The following is a 25,007-nucleotide window of genomic DNA, read 5'->3' as shown; positions in this document are numbered from 1 at the left end:
GGAAATAAGATAAAAGTCTTTAAATGCATAAAGCCCTGCTACAAAGTATGAGATAATGGGCTATTCCTTGTTTTCAGGTGGGTAGAAGGAGTTGTAGACTCACCCTGCAATGATTGCGGTAAAAGGGATTAAAACTTGTTTTTCCTGGGAGCCGTCGTCACCACTAGAGGCTTCTTTTAGGAAGAGTTTAGACAAAAGCTCCACCAGGAAGGGTTTGATTTGTTTGGGGGCAGGCAGACAGGCTAGGTGACCTTTCAAGAGCCTTCCAGGGTTATTTTTTATAATTCTGTGAATACAGATACTAAAAAGAGGGAAGATCATTTTGCCTGTGGCCAGTCTATTCAGGACCGGTCCTTGCCAGGTGTGTTTTGCTTCATCTGTGAATGTTTCTTTTTTTTTTTTTTTTTTTTTTTTTTTTTTTTTTTTAATCTTTTTTTTTATCATAACCATTTTCCCCCCTATCCAAAATTTCCCCCTGTTTCTTTACATCAGTCTGATCCTGCTTTTCCTGGAATGGTCCTTTGCCTTGTGTGGTCCCCCAAAGCACTGTGCAGAGACCATTTCTTCCCCATCCAATGTGCCCTATGTCTCATACACAGTATCCAGAAGCATCCTGGGGCAGACCCCGTGTCTCTCGTGAATTTTCCTGCTGACAGACTCCTGGTGTTCCAGGCTTACGCCTCACTCCTGTTTCAGTCCTGTCGCAAGGCCCCTGCGGGTTGTCTGTGGGCTGGGTGTTTTTCTGTTTCTAAAACAGGAGTAACAACTGTGGTCCCCCTCCATCTGTGGGTTTGCAGATGTCAACTGTCCAGTGTTTACACTGAGTTTGTGCAATGGGAATTTTTCTATGTGTGTTAGTAACACGATGCATTTTTACTCACGATGTTTAAGATCAGAGTTAGTCATTAGGTCACTTATGCTGATGTCCCCGAGTGCCTTGTCTTGTTACTTTTTCTGGATCTGAATAACCTGGGGTTTCACTAATGCACAAAAGCATCTGATCTGGAGGCGTGAGGGAGTTCATGGTTTGGTCTTATTTAATCACTGATGGTTAATCCACCAGCTAATCAGCATTGCTCAGTAAATGTATGTTGTATTTCTTATGCAGAGTTGTCTGGCTTTTAATTTCCAACCATTGATTCTTGTTGTGCCTTATTTGGCTGGAATAAAAAGATGTTAGCACATGGTATTTTCTTACTATGAGTACTTGTGCATAGCAGTCAAATTTCTTGAGCTTTTTTAAGAAGAAAACAGGTTGAGCTTGATTCTGTCACTGTGAGGTGCATTCTCTGGCAATTGTGTCTTTTCTGTGCTTGTTTTCTGCACTCTTTCTCATTTCACAGAATAATTTTGGCCTCAGGAACTGTGGCAGTAAGTACAGCCCGCTGGTTGGGCCTTGATCCATTGAATTTTGGGAATGTTTGGACATACAGATTCCATCACTTCACTCTGTTTTCAAGCCACCTTGGGTCTTCCCTGTTCCAGCCCACATCTCCCCTCTCTGTCTGCAAGGATGCTGTGGGAAATATGGGGGAGTGGGAATCACATTTACATCTCTCACTCTATATGGATCTTTTTAAAGTGGGGCATCAAGCCAGCCACAGTATCTCAGGGGTAGGGTCCAACCCTCTGCTGCACAGAGCACTGCCTCACAACTCCCAGCTCTGGTGCCAGGACTGCATTTACCATGTGGTCCCAGCACTGAGCTCACACCCAGCTGCTCACACTCAGGACCCCAAACCAACCCCTGTCAGAGCCAGAGTCTTCTGTTAGCCCCTGCCAACCCAGAGGGACAGCCCACTTTCTTTGCCAACACATCCAGCCTGGCTTTTGGCTCAGTCAAAACCCAGAGCCAGCTGCTGCATCTTTTCCATTACTTGTATGGCTGCAGCCAAGGCTGGCAGCAGTGAACTGGTGCCAACTCTGAGCTGGCCTGTGCCTGCACTGGGTACCTGGAGAGCAGTGCTGACACCACTGCAGCAACATCTCCCTGTTGAGAACAACTTCTGGAGACCAGGCAGGGTGTAGGTAACAGGTGGGCAATCAGTATTAATTAAGACAAGTACTTAACTAGAATATTGTTAAGCACCTCACAGATACCCAAGGGTCTGACACCTCACTGCTTCCCGTTTCTTTGAAGCCCCGTTTCTTTTTGGTCCTGTGTGTGCCACAAGTCCCTGCTTGTGACACAGCCAAACCTTTCTGTTCCCCATTTTCAATCAGGATTTCCTCAGAAGATCCTAGGAAGCAGCTATGGACTAATAATACCTTCACCATATATGGTGCATTTCATCTTCGCTTTGCCAGTGTGTGTTGCCCTGCATGGCGCACGCAGCCGGTGAGCACAGTACCCAGCCAGTGCATGATCCAGCCAGTGCCTGATCCAGCCAGTGCCTGATCCAGCTGTGCATTACCCAGCCAGTGCAGTACCCAGCCAGTGCATGATCCAGCTGTGCATTACCCAGCCAGTGCCTGATCCAGCCAGTGCATGATCCAGCTGTGCATTACCCAGCCATGCATGATCCAGCTGTGCATTACCCAGCCATGCATGATCCAGCTGTGCATTACCCAGCCCAGCACTGCAGCAGAGACCCGAGGTTTGAGTACAACACCAGGTACATTTTGGCCAGGCTTCTGCTTTTCCTTCCATGCAGTGTCTACACTGGACGAGTTTGGCCTGTGCAGAGCAGATGACTGGTGGTGCTTACGTGTGCTTTTACAGTAGCATTTCAAAGGGCTGGTTGCAAGGAGGTGCATGCACATTTCCTGTATGTCTGGCCAAAAAGCTGATACTTGAGAGCACCGGGGAACCCTGCAGCCCTGCAGAACATGCCATTTTGATGTTCACAAAAGACAGATTTTTGTCCAAACCTGGGGAACATCATGGAAGGTGCCAGCATTATCTTCCTGCTCCGGGATTTGCTTGGTTTTATTTCTCATTCTGCCGCTCCATGACCGTCCAGCTGGCTTGTTCCTGCATTGCAAGGGTCCCAGCCCTGTGAGATGTGGTGGCAAGATGTGCCTCATTTTGGATGGGGACTCAGGTTTAGCTTTGCTCTCTCCTGGCAGCTCAGAGGCAGCCAAAGTGTGAGTAACTGCAGCAGTGCTGGTGTGACAAGTGACAGGCTGGGGGAGTGCAGGTGTCCTGCTGCAGAGGTCAGGTATTTTCCCAGGTGCCAGCCATGCCATGAGGGGCACCTTTTGTACAGGTCAGGCTCCTTAAACCTGCCCAAATATGCCAGAGACTCTAATGGCCAGGCAGGAGGACAAACCCGGTGCTTCCAGGTCTCCTCTCATGACATCCGTTGAGTCCCCTTCCCGCACTAATCTTGTCCTTCTATCCAAAACAATTATGGAGGGCTTGTTGTTTTTGGCACAGCTCTTTATTTACAAATCCCATCCTGCTTATAGCTCATGGTTTCATTATCCTCTAGATGTTTACAGAGCTCCTTTTCTTAATATTTGTGGCATTATTTTACTAGGGATCCGGGTGAGACTTTCCAGACAGTAATTGTCTGGCTCATCCTCTCCCCCAGCAGCTCTTTCTGCAGAAGTGCACATCTCCCCACTGTCCCTGCCAGCCTAGGGCACCCAGAGGGACAGGAATGGGCAGGGCTGTGGGCAGTAGAAGAGGGTTGCCCTGTTCTGAGGTTATGGGGAGGGATGTGCAGAGGAAACAGCTGCCCTGCTGTACCCCTCTGCCCACAGGCCCTTGTTGCTGCACCTGGATGTTTGATGTGCTCTTGAAACTTCGTGCTACTAATGAGCACCTCCCAGCCTCTTCCCCCCCTGCACCCTTGCACTGCCCTTTCTCAGGCTCAGGTGCACATCCCAGGCCGAGGCACTATCCCCTCTGCAGGCTTTCAGCTGGCTGGGGACTGCATCCTGGGAAGGCAGACAGTGGCAGACCTGTGGCTGGGATTCTGGGGTCATTAGCATGGTGCAGACGTGGGTCGGCGGCTTACGCTGTGCATGGCTCTGATGCTGGTCCCTGCCCCTGGGCTGTCTGTCACAGGGGCTTGTTTAACCTTCTTTGCAACAATATCACAGTCTTTAATCTGTTTATCCTCATAACCCTGCTATGAGGTGAAGGGTAGTTATCCTCATTTCAGAGGTAGGGAACCGAAGGGATTCTTTTCAAATGCAGATCAGTGTGTAATGATGCAGAGATAAAGATTTTAAAAACACGCCTGAGACAACAGGCGTATGGTGTGTAACTGAGCAGTGTTTCTGCAAATCCCATTAAGGGCCTCTGCCTTTTTCAGCTGATGCTCTCTTGGGGCAGACCTGACATGGGGAAATGCCACGCAGGCTCCAGCCTCCTGGCCCATGGGTAGGACACAGGCAGGGCAGGGGGAGGCAGAGCTGATCCTGCCTGCCATTCAGCACCCTGGGTGTGCTCTGGCTGTGTGGGGCTCCAGGCACTCACACCTGAACTGCATCAGTGAGTGCGTAAGACCCTCGGCTGTGTTTGGGAATGAAACTTAAAGCCTATTTGTACTGCAAATGTGCAGATAAAAGTGTGAGGTAGGATGTACAAAGGGGTGCTTGTACAGCATCCCTCTGGCTGTGCAACACAGCAGGGCCAAGGTGCTGAATGAGGAGCAAGCCATGAGAGCAAGCTCTTCGCTCTCACTGCTCACACAAATGGTATGGGCAGTAGATTTGGTTAAAAACCCCAAGCTGTAGTTTCTGTGTCATGATCCTGGCAAGAGGCATTCCTGGCTGCCGTGGGGGCCTTTCCTGGTGGCTGGCCAGTGGGGTTGGGTGCAGGTCTCAGGGCTGCTCCTGGGAAATTGTTGCTGTGCTTGTGGGAATGCGGCAGCTCGTGCAGTGAGGAGGTCAGTGCCTTTGTCTTGCTTCGGGGAGTTTATCTCTGCGGATCTTGCCTGCTTTCCTGGGTCAGGCTTTACCTCGGCTGTTATCAGCAAATGCAGGAACAGCCCGCTCCAGAGCCGGGCTGCATAGGAACCTCTCGACCCCCTTGCAGGGGGGGCAGCACTTTCACATCTCTCCCACGCTAATGGACACCCAGCAGGCCGGCGGTGGATGAGACTGCCATGCCCCGTGGTTGCTGTTCCTCCTTCACTGCTTTGTCAGCAGCAGCACTGCACCCTGGCAGTGTGGGATGCAGGCAGCAGTGCAGGAGGAGGCAGCAGAGCTGGCAGGGCCCTCCCTGGTCGCAACTCCTGCTGGGCTCTTCACCACAAACACAGGGGACAACTCCCTGGTGGCAGCACTGATTCCCCCTGCTCTGCTGGTCTACCCTGTCCCAGTGCACCCTCCCCTTCTCAGCAGCTCTGTCCGACCCCTCCAGCTGTCTCCACAAACCCAAACCATTAGCATTTCCTGTTCAAACATTTCCAATAAATAAATGGAGACATCATGCCACAAGTCTGCAAGTGACCCAGAGGCGGGTCCAAGGCCGGGATGGACACGACCACCCAGCGCCCGACCCCCTGGCTGGGCGCCAGCCCTGCCTTTGTTTGAATTCCCGGGTGAGTAAGCGCTCGGCTGACGCCAGCTGAAACACTGTAAGGAATTATTTTTGATATTAAATAAATTGTTTTCAGTAAATCTGCTCCTGCATCAAGGTCCAGAAGCTACCCACTGCGCTGGGCTCCCTGCAAGAGAGCTGGACTCCCTTTTCTTGGCCTTGTCCTGGCTGTACTGGGGGACACACCCTGTCCAGAGGGGTCCAGCTGGGAGCAGCTGTGCTGCAGTTGCCTCAGCTCTGTGGGCACAGCTCCCACAGCTGCCTGGCAGCCTGGGTACACCAAGGCAGAGCAGCTCCCAGCAACGCATCCAGTGTCTCTGTCCCAGCACTTGAACCAGGATCACTGAGGGTGAGAGGGCAGAGGCTTGGCCAGGAGGTTTGCTGCCTTTGGGAATGGCACCTATCTCCTCCCGTCAGATGTCCCAAAACGCATTTCCTTGGCTGTGCAGAAGTCCCTGCCTTGACACAGAAGTGCCTGTCCTTTCCCCCACTGGTCTCCCACATCCTTAGGAAACCACCTTCAATGTACCAGAGTGTCAGTGCCAGCAGGTCACAGTCCATGGGCAGTCTCCTGACATCTGCCAGCAGGTGCTGATGCAAAAGGAAAAATTAGGGGGAACTCCTGAGTGCCTGTGGGAATGAATAGGCATAGAATAGGCAAGCATGGCCATCAGTGGTCAATAAGCCAAGCTAGGATTCCTGGGACCCCAGAACTAATGTGCAAAATGGTTTTAGAGAAATAGCAAACCTCTGGCTGTGCCCAAGAAGCTGCAATGGCAAGAGAGGTTTGAGCCTGATTAGGTAGGTGGATATGCACCTTTTTGGGGTGCACAGACTTTGTCCTTACTGCCCTAGGTTGCTCTCTGGCTTTGAGCTGGAAGCAAAGATGGACTTGGAGTTAACCAAGTTCTGTCATGGTGGCAATTAGAAAAAATACCAAAATATCAGGAATATAGCTTTCTCTCCTTTTTAAAATGTATGTTTTCCTGAAGCCAAAACTTGCTCTATGAACATGATGTTTAAAGGAAAAAATTTGCTGTTGAAATTTTCTGAAGCATTTGAAGGGATTGAAATATTCTTTGCAAGAGAAGATGTAGATATTCTGCTCCAGAAGCATTCATTCAGTGGGGTGTTATGCTCTGGCATTATAAAACTTCCGAAACTGAAATGCAGTGAAGTCACATTTTAGATAAGTTGTTTTACAGAGAAACAATAAAATATTTTCTCATTTTGATTTATTTCTTTATAGATCTTCTGCTTTGCTCACGGGAATCTCCTGTTCCTCCCACCCACAGCAGGTGAGAGAGGAGGTGGGATGATGGGGCAGGGGGCTGCCACAGGCACGGTGCCTGAGCAAACAGCCTCTGAGGTGTTGATCTGCAGCTCAGCAGAGGGGGAACTGATTTTTTGGGGGTGTCAATGGGTGAGAGCCCTGGCACTCCCTGTCTGTGTGTGCAGCGGGGCTGGCGGGGCGGGAGGACAGGAGGTGATGCTGCAAGGCAGCACGGCCGGGAGCTCAGACTCGGGGGCACCTGCGGGGCTGTGCGGGGCTGGTCCGGGCTCCGGGCTGCTGTCAGCGCCCTGTGCCGTGGGAAGGCGGTGGCAGGGCCCCGGCCCGCCCCTGACGGTGCCCCTCGGCAGGACCTGCAGCCCGGCTGCCACCAGCGCCCGGTGCCATCAGCACTCGCAGGCGCTGACAGACGGACCCATGGACCCGGCAAGGGGCTGGCGGGGCCGGAAACTCCTGATCGCTCTTTATCTGTCCCTCGGCTGCTCTCTCATCTCCCTGTCATGCTCCGTGTCTCGCCTGGTATCTCACGCTCCTATTCCTGTGCCTTGCCGGCTGCGGGGGCTGCCCAGCCTCACAGCACCGTGCGGCCAGGCACAGACCTGAGGCTCCCGCATGCCGGGCACAGTGTGAGGTTCCGGACCACCCTCCCTTAGGACCTGCTGGGCTTGGTGCCTGCAAGCAGCACCGCCTCTGAATGAGGAAAGGCACCACAGATGTCCCCATACCGTGTCTGCATGCTGAGCATCAGTCACGGTGGCAGGCAGGTGCCTGGGACAGGGCTCCATGGCTGCTGTGCACTGCAGGTTGGAGTGGGAGGGAAGGATCAGGCCCAGCTCAGCATCACTGCATGCTCTGAGGTCCAGGAGCCTGACTGCTGTCTTCCACAAATGTACCGCCTGCCCCTGGACCATGGTCCAGTTGGGTACCAGCACAAAACCATAAAGTCACGAGCATTTCCCTTGGCTCTCATGACATCCCCAATTCCCACTGTCCCAGCTGGGTAGGGTGGCAGTGGAGGGGTCAGGATCCACAGTTAATGTAGCTGCCCCTAAATGCACCGCCAGAGATCAGCTAATCTGATAATTACAGCAACAAAAGCCATTTAGACAAACCATGACCTGACCTCCGGAGCTTGGAATGAAAACATTTTACCCTCCTCTGTCTGGATCCTGCACTGAGAAAACATCTGTATTTGGAGGATGCTGGGAAAACAGCCCCCACACAGCACCCACTGGGACAGCCTCAGCTCTGTTCCGTGCCACACTCTGCTTGCACCCAGCCTCAGACGGGGATGGGCAGCCTGCTAAACCCTTGCTGTGATGCCAAGATCAAGTGTCCCAGTACGGGGCAGGGCACTGTGGAGAGGATGAGGCAGAGGCCAGAAGGGTGTGAGGGTGAATCTTGCGAGAGGAAGTGAATGAGATGGGGTCAGCAGAGCTCACCCTCACGAAGAGGGCTTTTTTCCAAGACCACGTGAGGCTTGATGGTGTGGGGAGGCCATCACCTGGTCCGCAGTGGTCCCTGTATCCCTGCAGCAGGCTGAGCTCTGCAGGAGCCAGGCTGGCTGCTGAGCCCCCCTGCCTCTGGCTCCCAGGAGGAGCTGAGTGTGGGGGGCCCTGTCTGCATGGGACACGGCCATATGTGCCCGGGGGCTTCTTCGCTCCGTGTAAGGTGTGCAAGCTTTCCCACTGAGTGGCAGGTCATTGCTGGCTGTCAGTCCAAGGCAGGAGATGAAGGGAGGGATGCCTCAGGGCTGGCTCCCATGTTCCTCCTGCTTTTACATACGTGCTGGTGGCACCCTTTGTGTAGGCTGAGGAGATGAAAGCTCAGGGCCAGAGGGATCTTGCTAACGCAAAGCCACCCAGCTCGGGGGCCCGACAGCCTGCTGCTTTGTCTCTTATTGTCTCATTCTTGCATCTCTTCCCAGCGGAGTGCCACTCCGTGCTGTCAGGGGCATGGGACACCGGCTGAGCCAGAGGCACTGAGCGCACTGGCAGGTAACTCCTGCTGGATCAGCGACCCCGGCCTCGCAGGCACAGGCAGCGGCACAGACAGTCTGCATCAGTCTGGCAGCACCGAGCTCACACTGCCCAGGAGCTCCAGAAGAAGGGGAACAAAACAGTGCTGATTTGGGGAAACTGCATTTTTTCCTGCAACAAGCACTGCTCAGCCTGCTCTGGCAGTCCCAGTCAGTGGCTTGGCAGGCAGCAGCCCTGTGCCTCTGTGACTTCCCTGTTCTGCACTGGGAAAGCACTTGGCCATGTCCCCAAGTATCCCAGTGCTCTTTGGAAAGTGGTAGGATTAGAAACCAGTAAGTGCAATGAGAGCCTGATAGTCTGGGGACTCCCTAGCACTTCTGTCTGCTCCAGAAATAGGATGCACTCTGCAGCCTCTGTCTGGTTTTCCCATTGCAGCATTCCACAAGTGGAATGCTTTACTCTTTGTGCTTTACTCTTTGTGAGCAGAAAACATGACTCACCCTGCAGTGGGCTACCCCCAGATCCCTCTGATGCCCTTGTTTTCATCAGCTGCTTCCTTGCCCAGCACTGCAGTATCTCTTATTTAGCAGAATCCACTGACCTTAAGAAACCCAAGAGTTCTTCATCCATTTGGGATTAGAGTTAAGATTAGGGCTATAGTTAAGGGTAGTGTTAGGGTTAAGGTTTGGGTGCCCTGATAGCATCTTGGCCAGGTCAGGTGTTTACAGAGATTCACAGCTATTGCAGAGAACAGACCTGAAGCTCTTTTTGGATTTCCATGCAGCTTTTTCTCAAGGCCTGAATGAAATTTTGTCCAAGTTGGACTAAAAATGCCAGGAGGGCCAAAGCTTTGGTCTAGCACTGCTGTCTTGCTCCTCTGCCTTTCCCATTATTCTGTTTTCTCTGAAGGCAGGAGTGCTGGCACCCTACTGTGCCAACAGACAGACAGCCCTGCCACTTCTCCACTCTCATGCTAAGCAGAAAGTGCACTGGGCAGTTCTTCCAGGTGCTGCCCAGAGCCAGGGGAGGCAACGGCTGTGCCCCTGGGCTCCCTCCTGGCAGCCGGGCTGTGGAGCCACCTTGGGCATGGGAGGGGGCAGGGAGCCAAACTGGTTTTCAGAAGGATCTTGGCTGGGTTAACAAAGGGAGTGTATAACACCTTGGTTGTCTGCAAAAGCATTTGGGGACAGCATGGCCTTTCCCATCTTGTACCCCCATGTTTTATTTCACGAAGGGGGATGTGTGTGGTGTGTGTCACGCTGTCGGGGCTGTTATTCGTGACATCCTTCCCGTTTCCCTCAAAGCCTTTCCCAAATGTAGCAGGGTTGCGGGCGGATTCCCACGAACTTCAAAAGGCGCTCGAGATAGGTGGCAGGTTCCTAACGGAGCCGGCCACGCACCGGCAGGCACCGACCCCCCTCCCCGGGAAGGCGTGGGGCCAGCCATGGGTGGGATGTTCGAGCAGCCCCAGGCCGGGCCGGAGCCGTGGGTGCCCTCCCCACGGGGGTTGCGGGATAAGCGGCGGGATGGACGGCGAGATGGGAGGCGGGATAAGTGGCGGGATGAACGGCGGGATGGGCGCGGGATGGGGGGACGGGATGGGTGCGGGATGGGTGGCGGGATGGGGGACGGGATGGGTGGCGGGATGGGCGCGGGATGGGGGACGGGATGGGTGCGGGATGGGCGGCGGGATGGGCGCGGGATGGGGGGACGGGATGGGTGCGGGATGGGCGGCGGGATGCGCGGGCCGGCTCTGCCCTCTGCCGGCACCGCTCGGCACCGCCGCGCCCCCGACGGCGGCCGCGTCCCGGAGCCCCGGGGGTCCCCGCGGGGCTGGAGGGCGGCCCGCGAGAGACAGAGACATCGTGGGAAGCGCTGTGCCTGCGCCAAGGGCGTGAGTTTGGCGCTGCGAGGAAGACCCCATGGATCAGTGCCATGTCCCGAGTGGTAGCGGAGACCCTCACCGGTGACCCTGGGGGTTTTCCCGGAGCTGGGAAGTTCTCGGGGGGTCATCCCAGAGCGTCTGACTTGCAGATGGTTGTGAATCAGGGGAGTGCCTTTGGAAACACCCACCACCCTCACAGCGGTCCCCGTCCCGGACCCGCGTCACTGCAGCCCTGGGATGCCCCGGGCACTGCGCCCGGACTCGTCACACGTGGGCACGGCCCCCCGACACCTTCCCGCATCCCCCGAGCCTCGCACCTCGGCACCCTCCTGCACCCCGGGCACAGCACCCCGGGGCTGCGTTCACCCTGGCTCTGCGCTCCAGGGTTGATCTGCAGCCCCGGGTGCTCAACGGGGACCGTGCCGTGACCCCGAGCGCTGCACCCCCGAGCACCGCCGCAGGGCAGCGCTGCCTGGGGCACAGCATCCCCCGCAGCACGCCGTACTGCACGGGGCATTGCACCCCGGGACCGTCCCCGCCAGTCTCCGCAGCCGCGGGCCGGGCCTCGCAGGGCGGAGCGGCGCTCCGGGGCACGGCCGCCCGTGGGCGGTGCCCGCGGCCCCGCGGCCCCGTGCGCGCCCCCGCCGCCATCGGCCGCGCGCGCGGCGCCCGGGGCAGGGCGGGGCGGCCGTTGGCTGGCGGCGGGGGCGGGGCCGAGCGCGGCGCGCTGATTGGTCCGGGCCAGCGGCGGCCCCGCCCCCCGGTGAAGGTGAGCGTCTCCTCCAGCGGCGCCCGTACCGAGCCGGAGCGGAGCCGCAGGGGCTGCGCCGCCATGGCCGCTTCCATCTTCGCCGCCGTCCCCAGCGCCCCGCCTGTCGCCGTCTTCAAGCTCACGGCGGATTTCCGGGAGGACAGCGACTCGCGGAAGGTCAACCTCGGCGTGGGCGGTGAGTCTGCGGCTTCGTTCCGCTCGGCGGGGCCGTTCCCCGTGAGCCGGGCCGGTCGGTGCCCTTGCGGCGGCTCCCGCAGCGGGCGGGCGGCAGCGGCGGGCCCCGAGCCCCAAAGGTCACCGGGCCGCGGCAGGCGCCCGGCCGGGCGGGGCGAGGGGTGGGCGGGCAGCGAGGTCCGGCGGCGTCAAGGTCGCGGGGCAACCCCGCGCCGGCCGGGCCGCCGACCTCGGTGTCCCGGGCGGGTCTCTCGGGAGCCGGGCGGCGCAGCGTCCCCCGGTGCAGTCAGGACGGTTCTCCCTTTCCCACAGCCTACCGCACGGACGAGGGGCAGCCATGGGTCCTGCCGGTGGTGAAGAAAGTGGAGCAGATGATCGCCAGCGACAACAGCCTGAACCACGAGTATCTGCCCATCCTGGGCCTGCCCGAGTTCCGGGCCAATGCCTCCCGCATCGCCCTGGGTGATGACAGCCCTGCCATCAAGGAGAAACGGGTATGTGGTGCACGGGGAGCACGAGGGTCCCTGGGGTGTCCCTACAGCAGGCTGAGAAGAAGAGCACAAATGTGTAGAGGTCCTGCATTTTGGCAGGATTTGGAGGTTTCTCAGATCTCAGGTGTTCTTTCTTGTTTGTAGCTTACTTGATGAACCCATGCACTTGAAACTGTTTGTGCAAGTAGTTGTGGTTTGGGGAAAAACCAAATGTGGCCTATGATTGGAATCAGTGTTTTCCTTCATCTTTTAATAGTTTGCCCACAGGAAACCCAAGTCAGATAATATACCACCTTTCCTGAAATAAACTACTAGCTGAGAATCTGTTCTGTGCCAAAATGTAACAGGCATGGTTGGAGTCTATTTATAATGGTAGAAGTTGTCAGGATGGGCCTGATCACTGCAGGAGGTTGAAGACCACTGGAAGGGGATGGCATTCTGACTGGGCTGGCCCCAGGGGACACGTTTGGGATCTTGTCTCCCTCCTACAAGCACTTCTGCTTTCTGTGCCCTGGCGGTGCTGGCAAGTGTCTCTGTTGCAGGCCAGGAGCGTTCAGTGCCTGGGCGGGACGGGCGCCCTGCGCATCGGCGCTGAGTTCCTGAGGCGCTGGTACAACGGCAACAACAACACGGCCACCCCAGTCTACGTGTCCTCTCCAACCTGGGGTGAGTGCTGCTCTCAGGGAGCCCTGTGGGTCACTGAGTGAGGGAGGCACAGCCCTGCTCCTTGCAGGGGCCTGGGCACTGACGGAGGGGCCTTCTCATGTGTGTAATGGGAGATGCTGGGGCTGGAGAAGGCAGCTTGCTGGAGATAGGGTGTGCTTTTCTGAGAAGTTATTTCTTTCCTCAGAGAACCACAATTCTGTGTTTATGGATGCTGGCTTCAAAGATATTAGAACCTACCACTACTGGGATGCTGCCAAGAGGGGTCTGAATCTCCAGGGGCTGCTGAATGATATGGAGGTGAGTAAAACTGGCATGGGATGGGCTAAGCTTGATGCTGTACTGTCAGTATCTGTAGGGGGTTAGGCTCTGGTGTGCTGTGCCGGGAGGTGGATCGCTTCAAAAGAGGCTGTTGTTGCCCAGAGCAGCTCCAGGCCTCTCTCTGTGCTGCGGGTGCTGGGTCTCATCAATGTGTGAATGTCCTGTTCTCTCCTCAGCAAGCTCCAGAGTTCTCCATTTTCATCCTCCATGCCTGTGCACACAACCCAACAGGCACAGACCCTACTCCCGAGCAGTGGAAGCAGATTGCTGCTGTCATGAAGGTATGGGCTGTTGCTGGGGCTAAAGCAGTGCTGACGGGGCAAATAGCTCTTGAGCCAGCCAGAGCATTTGTATCCAAAATGGGCTTTGGGGGAATGGCATGAGGTGTGGCAGAAGCTGAAAGAGTCCCACAAGGCAGGTGTTGAAGGGAGAGGTGGACAACAGAATGCTGGTTGTCTGTGCTCAGAGGAGACATGCATTGTAGTTGTTGTTGTGCCTCCAAGTTCCTGTTTTCACACTCTGTGGAATGGGTGGTAGTGAGGTTTTTCCCTGCTGGAAAGATCATCCATAGGCAGGTGCTGGATAGTAGCATATAAAGTGGTGCACTTCTTTTGTGCTGAAATGCAGTTTTTTCCTGCATTTACTTTTATTGACCACTTTAGTCTTTCTATTCTTTTACCCCAGTAGAAAGAAGGTATTTCAGTCTGGTGTTGCTGGAGTGTGCTTCCTTTGAATTCACACAGAAACTCAATGGTCATTTTTCCCTCCTACGGGTACTGTGGGGGGTAGAAGAGAGGTTGTGGGGAGGGGATTTCCCTCTAACACTGTTCCTCCTTGCAGCGCCGGAACCTGTTTCCATTCTTCGACTCAGCGTACCAAGGGTTTGCCTCTGGCAGCCTGGACAAGGATGCCTGGGCTGTGCGATACTTTGTCTCCGAGGACTTTGAGCTCTTCTGTGCACAGTCGTTTTCCAAGAACTTTGGGCTCTACAGTGAGTGTCTGGCAGTACGCTGGCCCAGTAGCATCAAACCCAGACAGATGGGGCTGGCATGCTGAGGGGTGGGGAATTCTCTGCCTTGCCACGACGTGTGGAACCGATGGCTCACATCTCTTGGCTTGTCCACAGATGAGCGGGTGGGGAACCTGACCGTGGTGGGGAAGGATGCAGACGGTGTGCAGCGTGTGCTGTCCCAGATGGAGAAGATCGTGCGCACCACTTGGTCCAACCCTCCCTCCCAGGGAGCGCGCATTGTGGCCACTACACTTTCTTCCCCGGAGCTCTTTGATGAGTGGTATGTGTTGCCAGGGCCAGTGGGAGAGGACAAGGGAGGGAAGCTGTCTCCCTGGGCATCAGGTTTGGCCAGATGGCTTCAAACCCATCCTCATGCTCTGTTTCATGCCCGCTGCAGGAAGGGCAATGTGAAGACAATGGCAGATCGGGTGTTGCTGATGCGGTCAGAGCTCCGCTCTCGGCTGGAGGCCCTTGGGACCCCGGGCACCTGGAACCACATCACAGAGCAGATCGGCATGTTCAGCTTCACAGGCCTGAACCGTAAGTGTTGAGTGCCCTGTAGAAGGGAGGGTTGGGTGGGGACAGTATGGCTGTGGGTGAAGCAGTCCAAGCAGGAGTCTCTCGGTCTCACTGGAGTTTTGGCATGACTGCATCTGTGGCTGGGGAGGGATGAAGCATCACACAGTATTTTAGTGGCCAGTGCTTGAAATTTTCTGCTTATTGTGAAATATTCAGGCATCCTTGACTAGTTCTTTGGGCTTTTCTTAGCCATAGATCAGTGCTCTGACCTGATGTCCAATTGTTTCCCCAGCTAAGCAGGTGGAGTACCTGGTCAAGGAAAAACACATCTACCTGATGGCTAGTGGGCGCATCAACATGTGTGGTCTAACTACCAAGAACCTGGACTATGTGGCCAAGTCCATCCATGAAGCTGTCACAAAAATCCAGTGAAGCACATGAACAACCAAACTTACATAAAGTCACCAAAGCTATAGTGTGTAGTCTATGTCTTTCTCTGCTCATGGCTTGCCTTTTCCCACACCTCTTGGGATTTAATAAAGATGGGAGCAGTAGCTCAATCAGGGATAATCATCTGACATTTTTCAAGTGGTTCTTGCAATATGGTAAGCCAGTGCCCCCAGGAGGTGGGGACAGTATGAGCCACCTTGGTTCTTGTTTCACAACAGCAGCCTGGTCTCCAGGCCCTTAGAGCTGCATCTTTAGCACGTCCAAATCAACTCCATGTAACTGATCGTTCTGATCATGGCCAAGTCTGGTGCCAGTGCAATGCACTGTGGGATAACAGCACAGTGGTTGGGATGTCACATGGTTTGTGAGCTGATGTCACTCAGTAGTATTTTGGGGAGGGGTAAAGCTGTTGCTAGCTTCTTCTCTCCACCCGTCCCATCCCTTCCCAATTTCTGAGCCTTACACGAGCAAATGTTTGTAATTGTGATAATTGCTTCTTTGTGTTGCTGACATGAAATTAAACCTTTGTCTCTGAATGCTACCCCTGCCTTGTGTGATGTCGAGCCTTCAGACCATATGAACCTCCCCCCAGGCTGAGGTTAAAGTCTCAACATCCTGGTATGTCCTCTTAGCTTGTTTCAAGGCTGTCCCTTTCTCTCTCAGGGTGTGTTGCATCTGTGATGGTCACAGCCACTACTAAAGGGGGAGTCTTACTAGGAGAGTGTTGTTGAGAGCTCCCTGTGACTACATGAAGCCAACCAGTTCCTCCTGTGTTCATCTTGGGTTCTTTCTGCCCCAGTGCCCTGTGCTGCCCAGCTCATCCTGCCTGTCTGTCTGTGGTTGCTTTCTGGATGGTCGAGTCTTTCCAGCCATTTGGCCATCCCTCCCTGGGCCCAGGGCTCCTGGGCTGTCCCTCCTCAGGTGTCAAAAAGCAGATCTGTTCATCCTTTTCAGCAGGCCCCTGGTGAACCACCATCTACTCCCACTGGCTTTAGCAGGGCCTGCCAGCAACAGCCTGTGTTTCTGGCACTGAAAAAGATCTGGGACCATCTGTTTCTGCTCTCTGCAGTCACTGCAGATTTATTTCTGAGCTGACAGAGCAGCCTCCTTGTGAAGAAAGGGGACAGCTCCTTTCCTTGTGTCAGGTATCAGTAGTCACTGCTACCCTGATGGATTTGCTTGTGCAGCAGTTTAGAAAAGGCAAAAACAGTGCCTTATTACCTTGTTGTGTTTGCACAGAGTGCATGGGGTTCCCTGTTCTTTTTGGGTTAGTATCCATGTCATATAAGGGAGTGAGCCAGAGGCAGCCTTTCCTCCTCTCTGCAGGTGGGGATCTTTTTCTCTTCTTGGTGTCCATTCACAACAGGGATGGTGGGGAAGTGGTTAAAAGGTGACTCCTAGGGGTGATCTCAGGAGGAGTTAAGGAACCAATTCTGCTTTTGACATTTATGATATTTGTTTACACTTCTGGCCTTACAGACCTCCTGGTGTGAAGGCTGGCCCACCCCATGTGATCTATATCGGTGTTTTGCTAGTCTTACCGGCCTTGCTTTTCCTAGCAAGTGACCTAAATTTCTCCTTTTCTGTGGTGTAAGCTCATTACCAATTATCCCATTTACCATGGCAACAGAGAACAGATTATTCCTTTCCTCTGCACAACAGCTTTTTATGTATTTGAAAACTTCCTCTCTCCCCTTCACATCCCTCACCAGTTAAGATTAAATGGCTCTATTTCCTCAGCCTTTGCGGTAGGTTGTTTTCCAGCCTTGCTTTCCTCTGTCCACTTTTCAATTGCTGTGTATTTCCTTAGAAGGGCAGTGCCCAGACAGGGCTGCAGTTACTCCAGCTGAAGTTTTATCAGCATGGGTGGACTATGAGATTTCTCTCGTTATCTGTCAGACTGTACTCCAGCACGTGTGTCCCACTATTGTGTTTGCAATGGCCTGATGTTAACTCCTGTTTTTCCCCAGTCCTTGTCTGCACTGATGGGGCTTATCTCTCTGCTGGCCGAGTGCTCTCCTGGCAGGAGGAGTGACAGAGAGCCCATCTTCACAGGCAGTGCTTGCTGACCCATTCTCTTTCTCCCTTCAGTGAGGCTGAGTCCTGTGACTGCAGGCACCTCTGGCCCTGGGTATGAGGGCAGCCTGGCCTAGTGAGACAGGTTAGTGTCTTTCCCTACACCCATGGACACAGAGAGGGCATGGCTCAGGGAAAAATCACTTTTAATGTTGATATCCCTGTTGCGTTGAGCCTCTACAAAAACTACTGACTGGTCTGTCCCACCCTGAAGTCTTGGTGTGAGCCTCCCTCACAGCAGCAGGCGTGTGTGGGGAGGAGGATGGTCCAGTGCAGCACGGAGAGTCCTCCCCAGGGAGGGGGCTGCACTGGGGGTGAGCGGGGCTCCTTGCCCTGTGCCTAGCAGGGCTTTGGGGATGCTGGGCTGTGTCCATGGTCAGCGTGAGCGAGGCGCTGCAAGCGGGCGTGTCACCAGGCACGGCACAAACGTGTGCTGGGACCCTGAGCTGTGCCTGGCACCCCGAAATAGCACATTCTCCTCGTGGTGGAGACCACATCTTGCAGCACCAGCACCGCGGGGCTCTGGGCCTCGCTGGCATGGGGATGGTAAATGATGTTCAAGGGCAGTTCTGGGTTGGGCTGCCCCTCCCTGCACTGCTTGCAGGGATGCTGTGACAGACAATTTTTCACCTTTCCTTTTTCCACCTCTTCCTTGAGACCAGATGCTACCAGGGAGCAGCTGGGCAAGGGCCCTCGGACTCCAGCTAGCTGGTCAGGCTGCCTGGGTGGTTCAGCCCTGCCGGGGGCACATCCTTTCTCGCCTGGGGATGAGGCTCTGCACAAGTCCTGCAGGGAGGGGCGGCAGGAGTGGGCGGACAGGCAGCGAGCGAGTGCAGACCTCCTGCTGCTGGACATGAGCCTCACGGCAGGAGACCCCCATGCTGCAGACCTGGAAGACACAAGCACAGCCTGGTGCAGGTGGCCAGAGCCCGCCCTCCCTGCCCTGCTGCTGCTCAAGCCTGCAGCACCTTTGTAGCCAGGCTCAGGGGTATACTGGTGCAGACACAGGTTTCTACTGAAAGCATGGGCCAAGCTCTCACTCCAGTCTCTGACATCCAGTCTGCTGTTGAGAGCAGACTCCATGTGCCTTGACCCTGCTCCAGCCCCCAGCAACACACACCTGCATGGGCTCCAAACCACCCCATCTGCCTTTGCTGCCTGAAACTTGATTTAACACTATTTAAAATGAGTGACCTCCCACTTGCTGGGGAAGGAATGTTGCACCAAGAGGCAGGTTCCTACCTCCAGTCTGCATGGGCCTCCAGCACTGTGCTCTGGCCACGCTGCTGCTCAGGTGATTAATGGGGCGAGATTGGAGCTTTCCTCTGGCGATTTCTCACCTTCCGATGATGTCCGCTGCTTGCGCCCACCTGCAGCAGCAAGGGTGCTTAGGGCTGGGCTCTTGGGAGCCAAGGCTACTCAGGGCAGGGGTGCATACAGTTGGCTGGCTCTGCCTGAGCTAGCCATAGGCGCAGTTTTGCCTGCTGCTGAGGTACTGACAGGGAACTGGGTTGTCCCCTGTTCCACACCAGCCCATGCAGAGTGTCCCCAGGACAGGGCTGGGGAACAGCTCACAGGCAGTGGGGTGCCGAGGCAGAGCTCTCCCGTGGGAGTGCCCAGTCACTCACTGAGGGATCTCAGCAGCCTCTTGCCCAGCACCTCCTCAGAGCTGCTCGGCGATGAGCTGCTCCCGGCCTCTCTGCCCGGGGACTCCGCTTCCAGGACAGTCCCGCAGCACTCACTGTCTGCAAAAGCCCAGCACGGCTGCAGCGCCTCAGGGCACTGTGGCCTCACCACCCCCGGGGTCAGGGGTGTGTGCCCCCCAGCCAGACTCACTCTGCCGCTTGCTGTTCTCCTCGTTGTCAGCCAGCTCCTCCTGGATGAAGGGGATGCCCTCCATGCGCAGGAACACTGACTCGCTGGGGCTGCGCAGCCCCTCAGAGCGGCTGCCTGCAGGGACACAGGGCAGGGGTGCTGTGCCTGGGGCAGCACGTGGCAGGATGCCAGCCGTGGCAGCAGCTCCTCCTGCCAGGGACCCCAGGGGACACGAGTGCAAGGCAATGAGGGATTACATGCCTGCACACTGCAGGCATCCACGGGTGTGTGTATGAGATTGCCTGCACTGTACACAAGCCCCACTCCATGTGCAACTGCATCCCAGAGGTCTTGTGTGCATCATGCCAGAGGGTCCCAGCACAGACCCCCCTAGGGGACTTGCAACGTTGGCATGTGCAGGGAAGGAATGCTGTTGGGTGACTCACACATGATGTTGTTCCTCTCATTCAGGGGCGTGGCAGGGTCCTCCTTGGGTGTCTGTGGGGTTCCCCGGGCAGTTGAGGCCTTGGTTGAATCCCTGTCGAAGGCCTCCATGTCGGGGGACTGTGGTGAGCTGTCCATCCGGCTGGCCACCAGCGCGTTGTGGTACTGCTGCCGGGTCACCTGGGCACACAGATGTGCACCCAGCTCAGTGCGCACCGAGCCCCACCACGACCTCTCGGAGACTTGGTGGCTCCAAACCTCCAAACAGCAGGAGTAGGTGCAGGACTCCTCAACACCCACTGGGCACCCACCAGGCTCCTGGGGCACAGCAGGGCAAGAGGGCGCCTGGACAGGGGTGGCCAGGGTGGGACAGTCCCTGCCAGCCCTGCCCATACCTTGACGAACTGCACGTCGCAGAGGATGTGCACGGAGTAGTCGGGTGTGTAGATGTTGTTGCTGCTGCTGTGGAGCTGCGTGCTGCTGCCTCCATAGTCCTCCCGGTTGGGGGACTCGGAGCGGTTGAGGCCACTGCAGCGTGACGGGGACCTGTTCACTGCAGGGGGACAGCAGAGAGGCACATACTCACTCTCGTTCGTGGTGTTGCTTGGGTTCCCAGTGTAGGGCCAAGGTGGGCCAGTCGCCTCCAGCGGCTATTCCCCAGGACACGGGGCTGGCAGGGGCCCTGAGGGGGAGCTGCAGCCCATCCTCCTCAGTGTGGAGACTGTGCCATGCCAGCCCCACACAAACCGCAGGGACTGGGCAGCGCTCTGACACGCTGCCAGCAGCAAAGGTTAGGGCAGCTGCCTGCCTGTCACTGACAGCTCTCCTGTTAATGCTGGCCTTCTGCACCGCCTTTGGCACAACTTCTCCTGGTTGCAGCATGCAGCCTGTGAGTATTTGCTTAACCTGCCTCAAGGGCATGCTCCTGTTGCCCCGACTATGACAGATCAGGAGGAGAGGCTGCTGTGGCAAGCTGGCCTGTCACTCACATTGACTGATGGCCTCTGACACACAGCGTGGCCTCTGACACACAGCATGATGGATTTTATCTAGTCAGTGATTTATTATGGGACAAAGGCAGCTTGTTCCTTGCATAGGTGACATCGTGCTGACTTTGCTCTGCTGCTAAAATGCCTTTTTATTACCCAGATCACCAGAAAGCAAGGGGGCAGGGCAGCAGGCATGCAGGGCTGCAAGTCACTGTCACCAAAAGCAGCAAGCCAAAGCCCCAAGTGCTAAGTGCAGGAAATTACAGGAAGTGCACACCAAAGAAAGCCCAATCTGCCTATGGCTCCCCCTTGTCCCCATCCCATTCTTCCAGGGATTTGCATCATACCAGGGAGGCTGTGGCAGGACTGCTGTCCCCAGTTTGCCAGCAGTGCTCCAAGCAGTGAGGGGCTGCCCAGCATGCAGGATGGAGGGGTTTGGGGCACTGTGGACAGGGTGCTGAAAGAGCCTGCCACATGCAGAGGTCCCTGGCCAAAGCCATGCCCTATTACCTGGAGAGCCAGCCAGGGAGTCCCCTCTGCTGAAGGCGAAAGTACGGGACACTGAGACAGGCACTGCAGAGAGAGGGAGGGAGAAGGAAGGAGGAGACCCAGGGGAAGGGTGAGGGATGGGGGTGAGGGTGGAATACAGACCAAGAAGAATAAGAAAAAGAATCATGTGTAAGCAGTCTTGGGCTGAGCTCCCATTGCTATCTCCAGCATCCCTTCCCACCCCTTTTACACCCTCCTGCTTCTGCTCTGGGGAGGTGCTCATCAGTCCTGGGGACAAGGCCACCTGCAGGAACACAGACTTGAAACTTGTCAATCAGCAGGTTGCTCTGTGATGAGGTAAGGGGAGGTGAGGCTGGCAGGGGGGATCTGCTCCTGCCAGGCCTGTCTGCAGAGCCACACAACTTCCTACAGCCCTGGCATGGGTAGAAAGTTTCTTTCCCCCACGGGTTAAGTGCTGGCATTGGCTGTAGCCCTTTACCAGCCATTGCCAGGATAGGGGACTTTGTGGTCAGCTTATGCCACCTGAGAAATGGATGGGAGCTAAATCACTGCACTTGACGTCTGGGATGCTTCTGTGTGTGCAGGCACATGGCAGAGAAGGAATATGCTCTGCAAAAGTCACTGCCCCAGCCCCAAAGCTGCAGGCAGGAGTTGACAGAAGCTTTTCATGGTGATGCAAAGCAAAGAGATTCATGTCAGACTGCCTGCAGTTCCTTGCAAGGTCCTGGGTCTCAATAGCCTTTGGGTGATGCTGAGAAGGGGGCTGATCCTTGGAGAAACTGCAAGAAACCAGAACTCTGCATCTGGGCCTGCCTGACCCACTGCCACAGAGAAGGTAAATCATAGACACTCACTTTCCATGTTTTATTGCCATGGGTTACAGCAGCAGAGAGAATTTCTGGGGCAGGCCATTCCCCCTCCAGTGATTGCTGCCCTCCACAGCGTTCCTGGGTCATGCCACAGGGGATGGGGGAGCACGGAGAGACCAACAGACAGGGTGAGTGATGCAGTCCTTAACACTTGCCAGTCTCTGCTGTCACCACTGCCATTGCTTGCCTTGGAAGTAGTCAGAGATGTGAGCCTGCTGCCTGCCAGCCCCTTCCTCCAGCCATTGCCGTGATTCCCCCAGTTGCCAGCCCTCCTGCCTGAGGTGTCTTGCCCTACCTCCAGCCACTGCAGCACAACTGCAACACTCTAGGAACTATCTGCTGCCTATATGATTAACGTTGTAAAATTGCTTCAAATGTAAAACCCCCAGGAAATTTGTCCTGCAGTCCCCTTTTCTAATCTCCCTGCTGCTCCTCCAGGAATTCCTGTTCCGTGTCCTCCCCTGAATCACAACCTTCTGCAAATAAAAAAGACATCAGCATGAAGCACAGCCTGGAATGACCTTGTCCTGATGGGAGCAAAGGATGAGTTGATAACCACTAGCACTGCCTCTGTGCTCCCACTGCCCGACCCTCCCACAGCGTTTTTCACCACACAGCACCAGTGCCAAAGATCAGCTGGCGATAAAACAGTTGCATAACAACAGTTAATTAATAACAAACTGTTAAATGCTCTAGGACAGTGTCTGAAATCTTGGCTATGATACTCTACTTGCACTCTTTTCTTCTGGGCCTTCCTTCAAGGAGGAAAGAGGATCCCAGCCTCCACCACAAGGGAGATGCCCTGTCACCTCTGCCTCCTAGGCTGCTTCCTTGCAGGGGTGTGACACAGGTCTGCCCCGCTGCAGGCAGGAATGGCTGCATGGCAGAAAACACCTCATGACAGTGTCATTTGTGAGCCCTGGGGGCAAAGGAGCCCTGAGCAGCAGCGTCCCGGCAGGCGGCACTGCAGACACGCATGGCAGTGCTGACACAGCTCCCACTGCAGCTTCTGCCCTGCCCAGGGCCCCTGGGCAGCACTCCCTGCCTGAGCCCCAGTGGGCCTGTGAGGGCTGTCACCTAGGACACAGGACACTGGGACATCCAGCAAGACCCTGGCAGGGATTTGCCACGTTGTTGATTTCCTCTGTCCGAACCAACTGCGCTGTGGACACACAGCAAAGCAGGAATGCCCACTGAGGGGTGAATCCATCAGTCCACGAGCCAGCCTCTTGCACGGAGGCAGAGCAAGCAGCAGGGAACAGGTGAGCCCTAGAGCTGCAGAAAGACTGGGACCCAGAGTGAGACACCTCTCCCAAGAGACTCCCCCTGTTCTCTTGATCTCATTCCTCTTTACATCTTCCTAAAGACTGAACTTAGTCAAAACCCTGTTTTGATTAGGCAGGGAGAGCATCTTGGCTTACCATCAGCACTGCAGATCTGACTGCAGCGTCTGGGCTTTGGATGAGGGACGTGACAGACTAGGAAGGGGCAGCACCTCGACCTGCTCATGAGCCACACAGGACTAAACATTTGCAGCGGGGTAAAATTGCTATAAACATAGCACTGAGGGGGTACCTCTCAGTGCCCCCTAATCAGAGCTCTCTCTTAACTCCTGCAAGCAGGGGATCTGCTTCTTAACCCATCAGCTCTGCAGGCAGGGCATTTATGGCACTGGGGACTGCGCTGCATCAGCCCCTCAGCATGTTGTTTCTCTGTCTACCTCAGCAGAGTCTGAGCTGTTTTGCATGGGGGGAAAAGCCATCGTTCCTCCAGCCAGCCAGTGCCGCAGAGAGGCCCCAGCCTGTCCCAAAATACTTACATAGGAAGGAGGATCCTGCCAGGCTTCCCATTTTTCGCACATCGTTTTCTGAAAAAACAGTTGGAGGTGTGGGAATAGCGGAGGAAGGGCTCCTGCTTGCCCCATGGTCCAAAGCAGAGCCATCCCACCCCACGGCCAGCCCCTTCTCCTGGCACCAGCTGGTTTAGCCTCCATGGATGCTGCTGAAGCAACGGCAGGGCCAGAGGGAGCCCACAGAGGCCTCACCTGAGGAGACAACAGCCATGATGGCAGGGACACCATAGTAGGTGAACGCCCCATTCTCAAACCGCAGTCCTTCCTTGCCGACCTCCACCTGCACTTTCCCCTGGAAGGAGGAGGAAAACGCTCTCAGACAGGCACCCCATGCTCCTGACCCACCCCGGGCTGCAGGGACTCCGCCATCCTATACAAGAGGATGGGCATCTTTGCTGACAGAAGCAGCCTAGAACAAGGTGGCAAGGAGAAAACAGGGCCAAGCCCTGCCACCCTCTGCCTGCTGCTGCCCCGGGCACCTGCAGGATGAGGACAAAGTAGTCGACGGGGCGGTTGCGCTGGTAGAGGTAGTGCTCCGCTGCCTTCTTGTTCTTTCGGTCATACTTGAGCTCCTGGATGACATTGGGGTGTTTCAAGAGCCGCAGCAGGATCTTCTCAGAGAGGTAGGGGGACTTGAAAGGCTCCACTTCTAGAGGGGAGGCAACACACACGGGCTATGTCAGCAGGTCTGGGACTGCTGGGAACTCCTCACCCTCTGAGCTGCACGGCCCTGCTCCTGCAGCCTAAGCACCCACTGCCCAGAGGGGAGCCAAGCGCAGACCCACACTGGTAGGGCAGTGGAATGTCCAGGGTGGAAATTGCTCAGAGGGGAGGAGCCCAGCCCAGGAATGGCTTAGGGATGCCCTGTGGGGCTGGTGCTGCAGGGCTTGCACAAGGACAAGCGTACCTGTTGCCATGAACCGATGGGTAGCCAGGAGGAGCTGCGGGGAGATCTTCACCTTCATCTCGCTCTCTGAGAGCCTGAAGATGGAGAAATCCTGGGGCTTGCGTCCCCGGTGGGGAACCCGCTCCTTCTTCCGATTGTCAGCTGCAGGCAGAGCAGGGCAGTCACTCATCTGCAGCAGCCACAAAGCTGCCGCAAAGCTGCTGCAGTGCAGGGCCCCGTGCCACATGTATGGACAGGCATGTCCTGCTGCACCCTGTGGAGCAGCAGATGGAGCAGTGGAGCGCATAAAACCTGCCGTACATCCTTGGGAGCAGCTCCTGGGGCAGGGAGCGGGATCGTGGAACACACTAATTCCTCAGGAACAAGCCCCGGGTTGTCCTGGCTGGATGCATCACCCAGAGTTGCAAATGAGCTTGGGAACCACCCATTTCATGCCCAACATAGATGTTCCTAGGTCACCAGCCACCCACTGCTGATGCTGGTACTTCTCT

At 55.7% G+C, this 25,007-nt stretch overlaps 2 protein-coding genes across 2 annotated transcripts in view; one reads left to right on the top strand and one right to left on the bottom strand.

Moving 5' to 3' along the window:
- The first annotated feature begins 11,390 nt into the window (after window positions 1–11,390).
- GOT1 (glutamic-oxaloacetic transaminase 1) lies at window positions 11,391–15,595 on the top strand. The gene is made up of 9 exons (XM_063405532.1): window positions 11,391–11,599; window positions 11,911–12,092; window positions 12,632–12,755; window positions 12,940–13,052; window positions 13,250–13,354; window positions 13,914–14,064; window positions 14,200–14,365; window positions 14,483–14,625; window positions 14,897–15,595. Exons 1-9 carry the CDS (start codon window positions 11,485–11,487, stop codon window positions 15,034–15,036), a joined length of 1,239 nt encoding a protein of 412 aa, XP_063261602.1. The 5' UTR covers window positions 11,391–11,484; the 3' UTR covers window positions 15,037–15,595.
- A 1,721-nt stretch (window positions 15,596–17,316) lies between these two features.
- CNNM1 (cyclin and CBS domain divalent metal cation transport mediator 1) overlaps window positions 17,317–25,007 on the bottom strand; it is a 19,637-nt gene continuing 11,946 nt past the window's right edge. The window contains exons 3-13 of the mRNA XM_063405531.1: window positions 24,517–24,657; window positions 24,089–24,258; window positions 23,802–23,901; window positions 23,577–23,624; window positions 20,889–20,951; window positions 19,785–19,942; window positions 19,392–19,569; window positions 18,967–19,080; window positions 18,759–18,875; window positions 18,373–18,500; window positions 17,317–18,019 (exon numbers count right to left, since the gene is read on the bottom strand). Coding sequence (XP_063261601.1) covers window positions 18,421–18,500; window positions 18,759–18,875; window positions 18,967–19,080; window positions 19,392–19,569; window positions 19,785–19,942; window positions 20,889–20,951; window positions 23,577–23,624; window positions 23,802–23,901; window positions 24,089–24,258; window positions 24,517–24,657 — 1,169 coding nt within the window. The 3' untranslated portion in view covers window positions 17,317–18,019; window positions 18,373–18,420. The remainder of the gene's footprint in view (window positions 18,020–18,372; window positions 18,501–18,758; window positions 18,876–18,966; window positions 19,081–19,391; window positions 19,570–19,784; window positions 19,943–20,888; window positions 20,952–23,576; window positions 23,625–23,801; window positions 23,902–24,088; window positions 24,259–24,516; window positions 24,658–25,007) is intronic.

The sequence above is a fragment of the Prinia subflava genome, chromosome 9, assembly GCF_021018805.1.
Source record: "Prinia subflava isolate CZ2003 ecotype Zambia chromosome 9, Cam_Psub_1.2, whole genome shotgun sequence".
Taxonomy (NCBI): domain Eukaryota; kingdom Metazoa; phylum Chordata; class Aves; order Passeriformes; family Cisticolidae; genus Prinia; species Prinia subflava.
The sequence above is the reverse complement of the archived record's forward strand: the minus strand, read 5'-3'. Positions and strand labels throughout refer to the sequence as shown.

Coding starts and splice junctions, on each gene's coding strand:
- GOT1 (XM_063405532.1), top strand. CDS start 11,485: ATGGCCGCTTCCATCTTCGCCGCCGTCCCCAGCGCCCCGCCTGTCGCC. Junction 12,093..12,631: donor CTGCCATCAAGGAGAAACGG/GTATGTGGTGCA, acceptor TCTCTGTTGCAG/GCCAGGAGCGTTCAGTGCCT. Junction 12,756..12,939: donor CGTGTCCTCTCCAACCTGGG/GTGAGTGCTGCT, acceptor TTCTTTCCTCAG/AGAACCACAATTCTGTGTTT.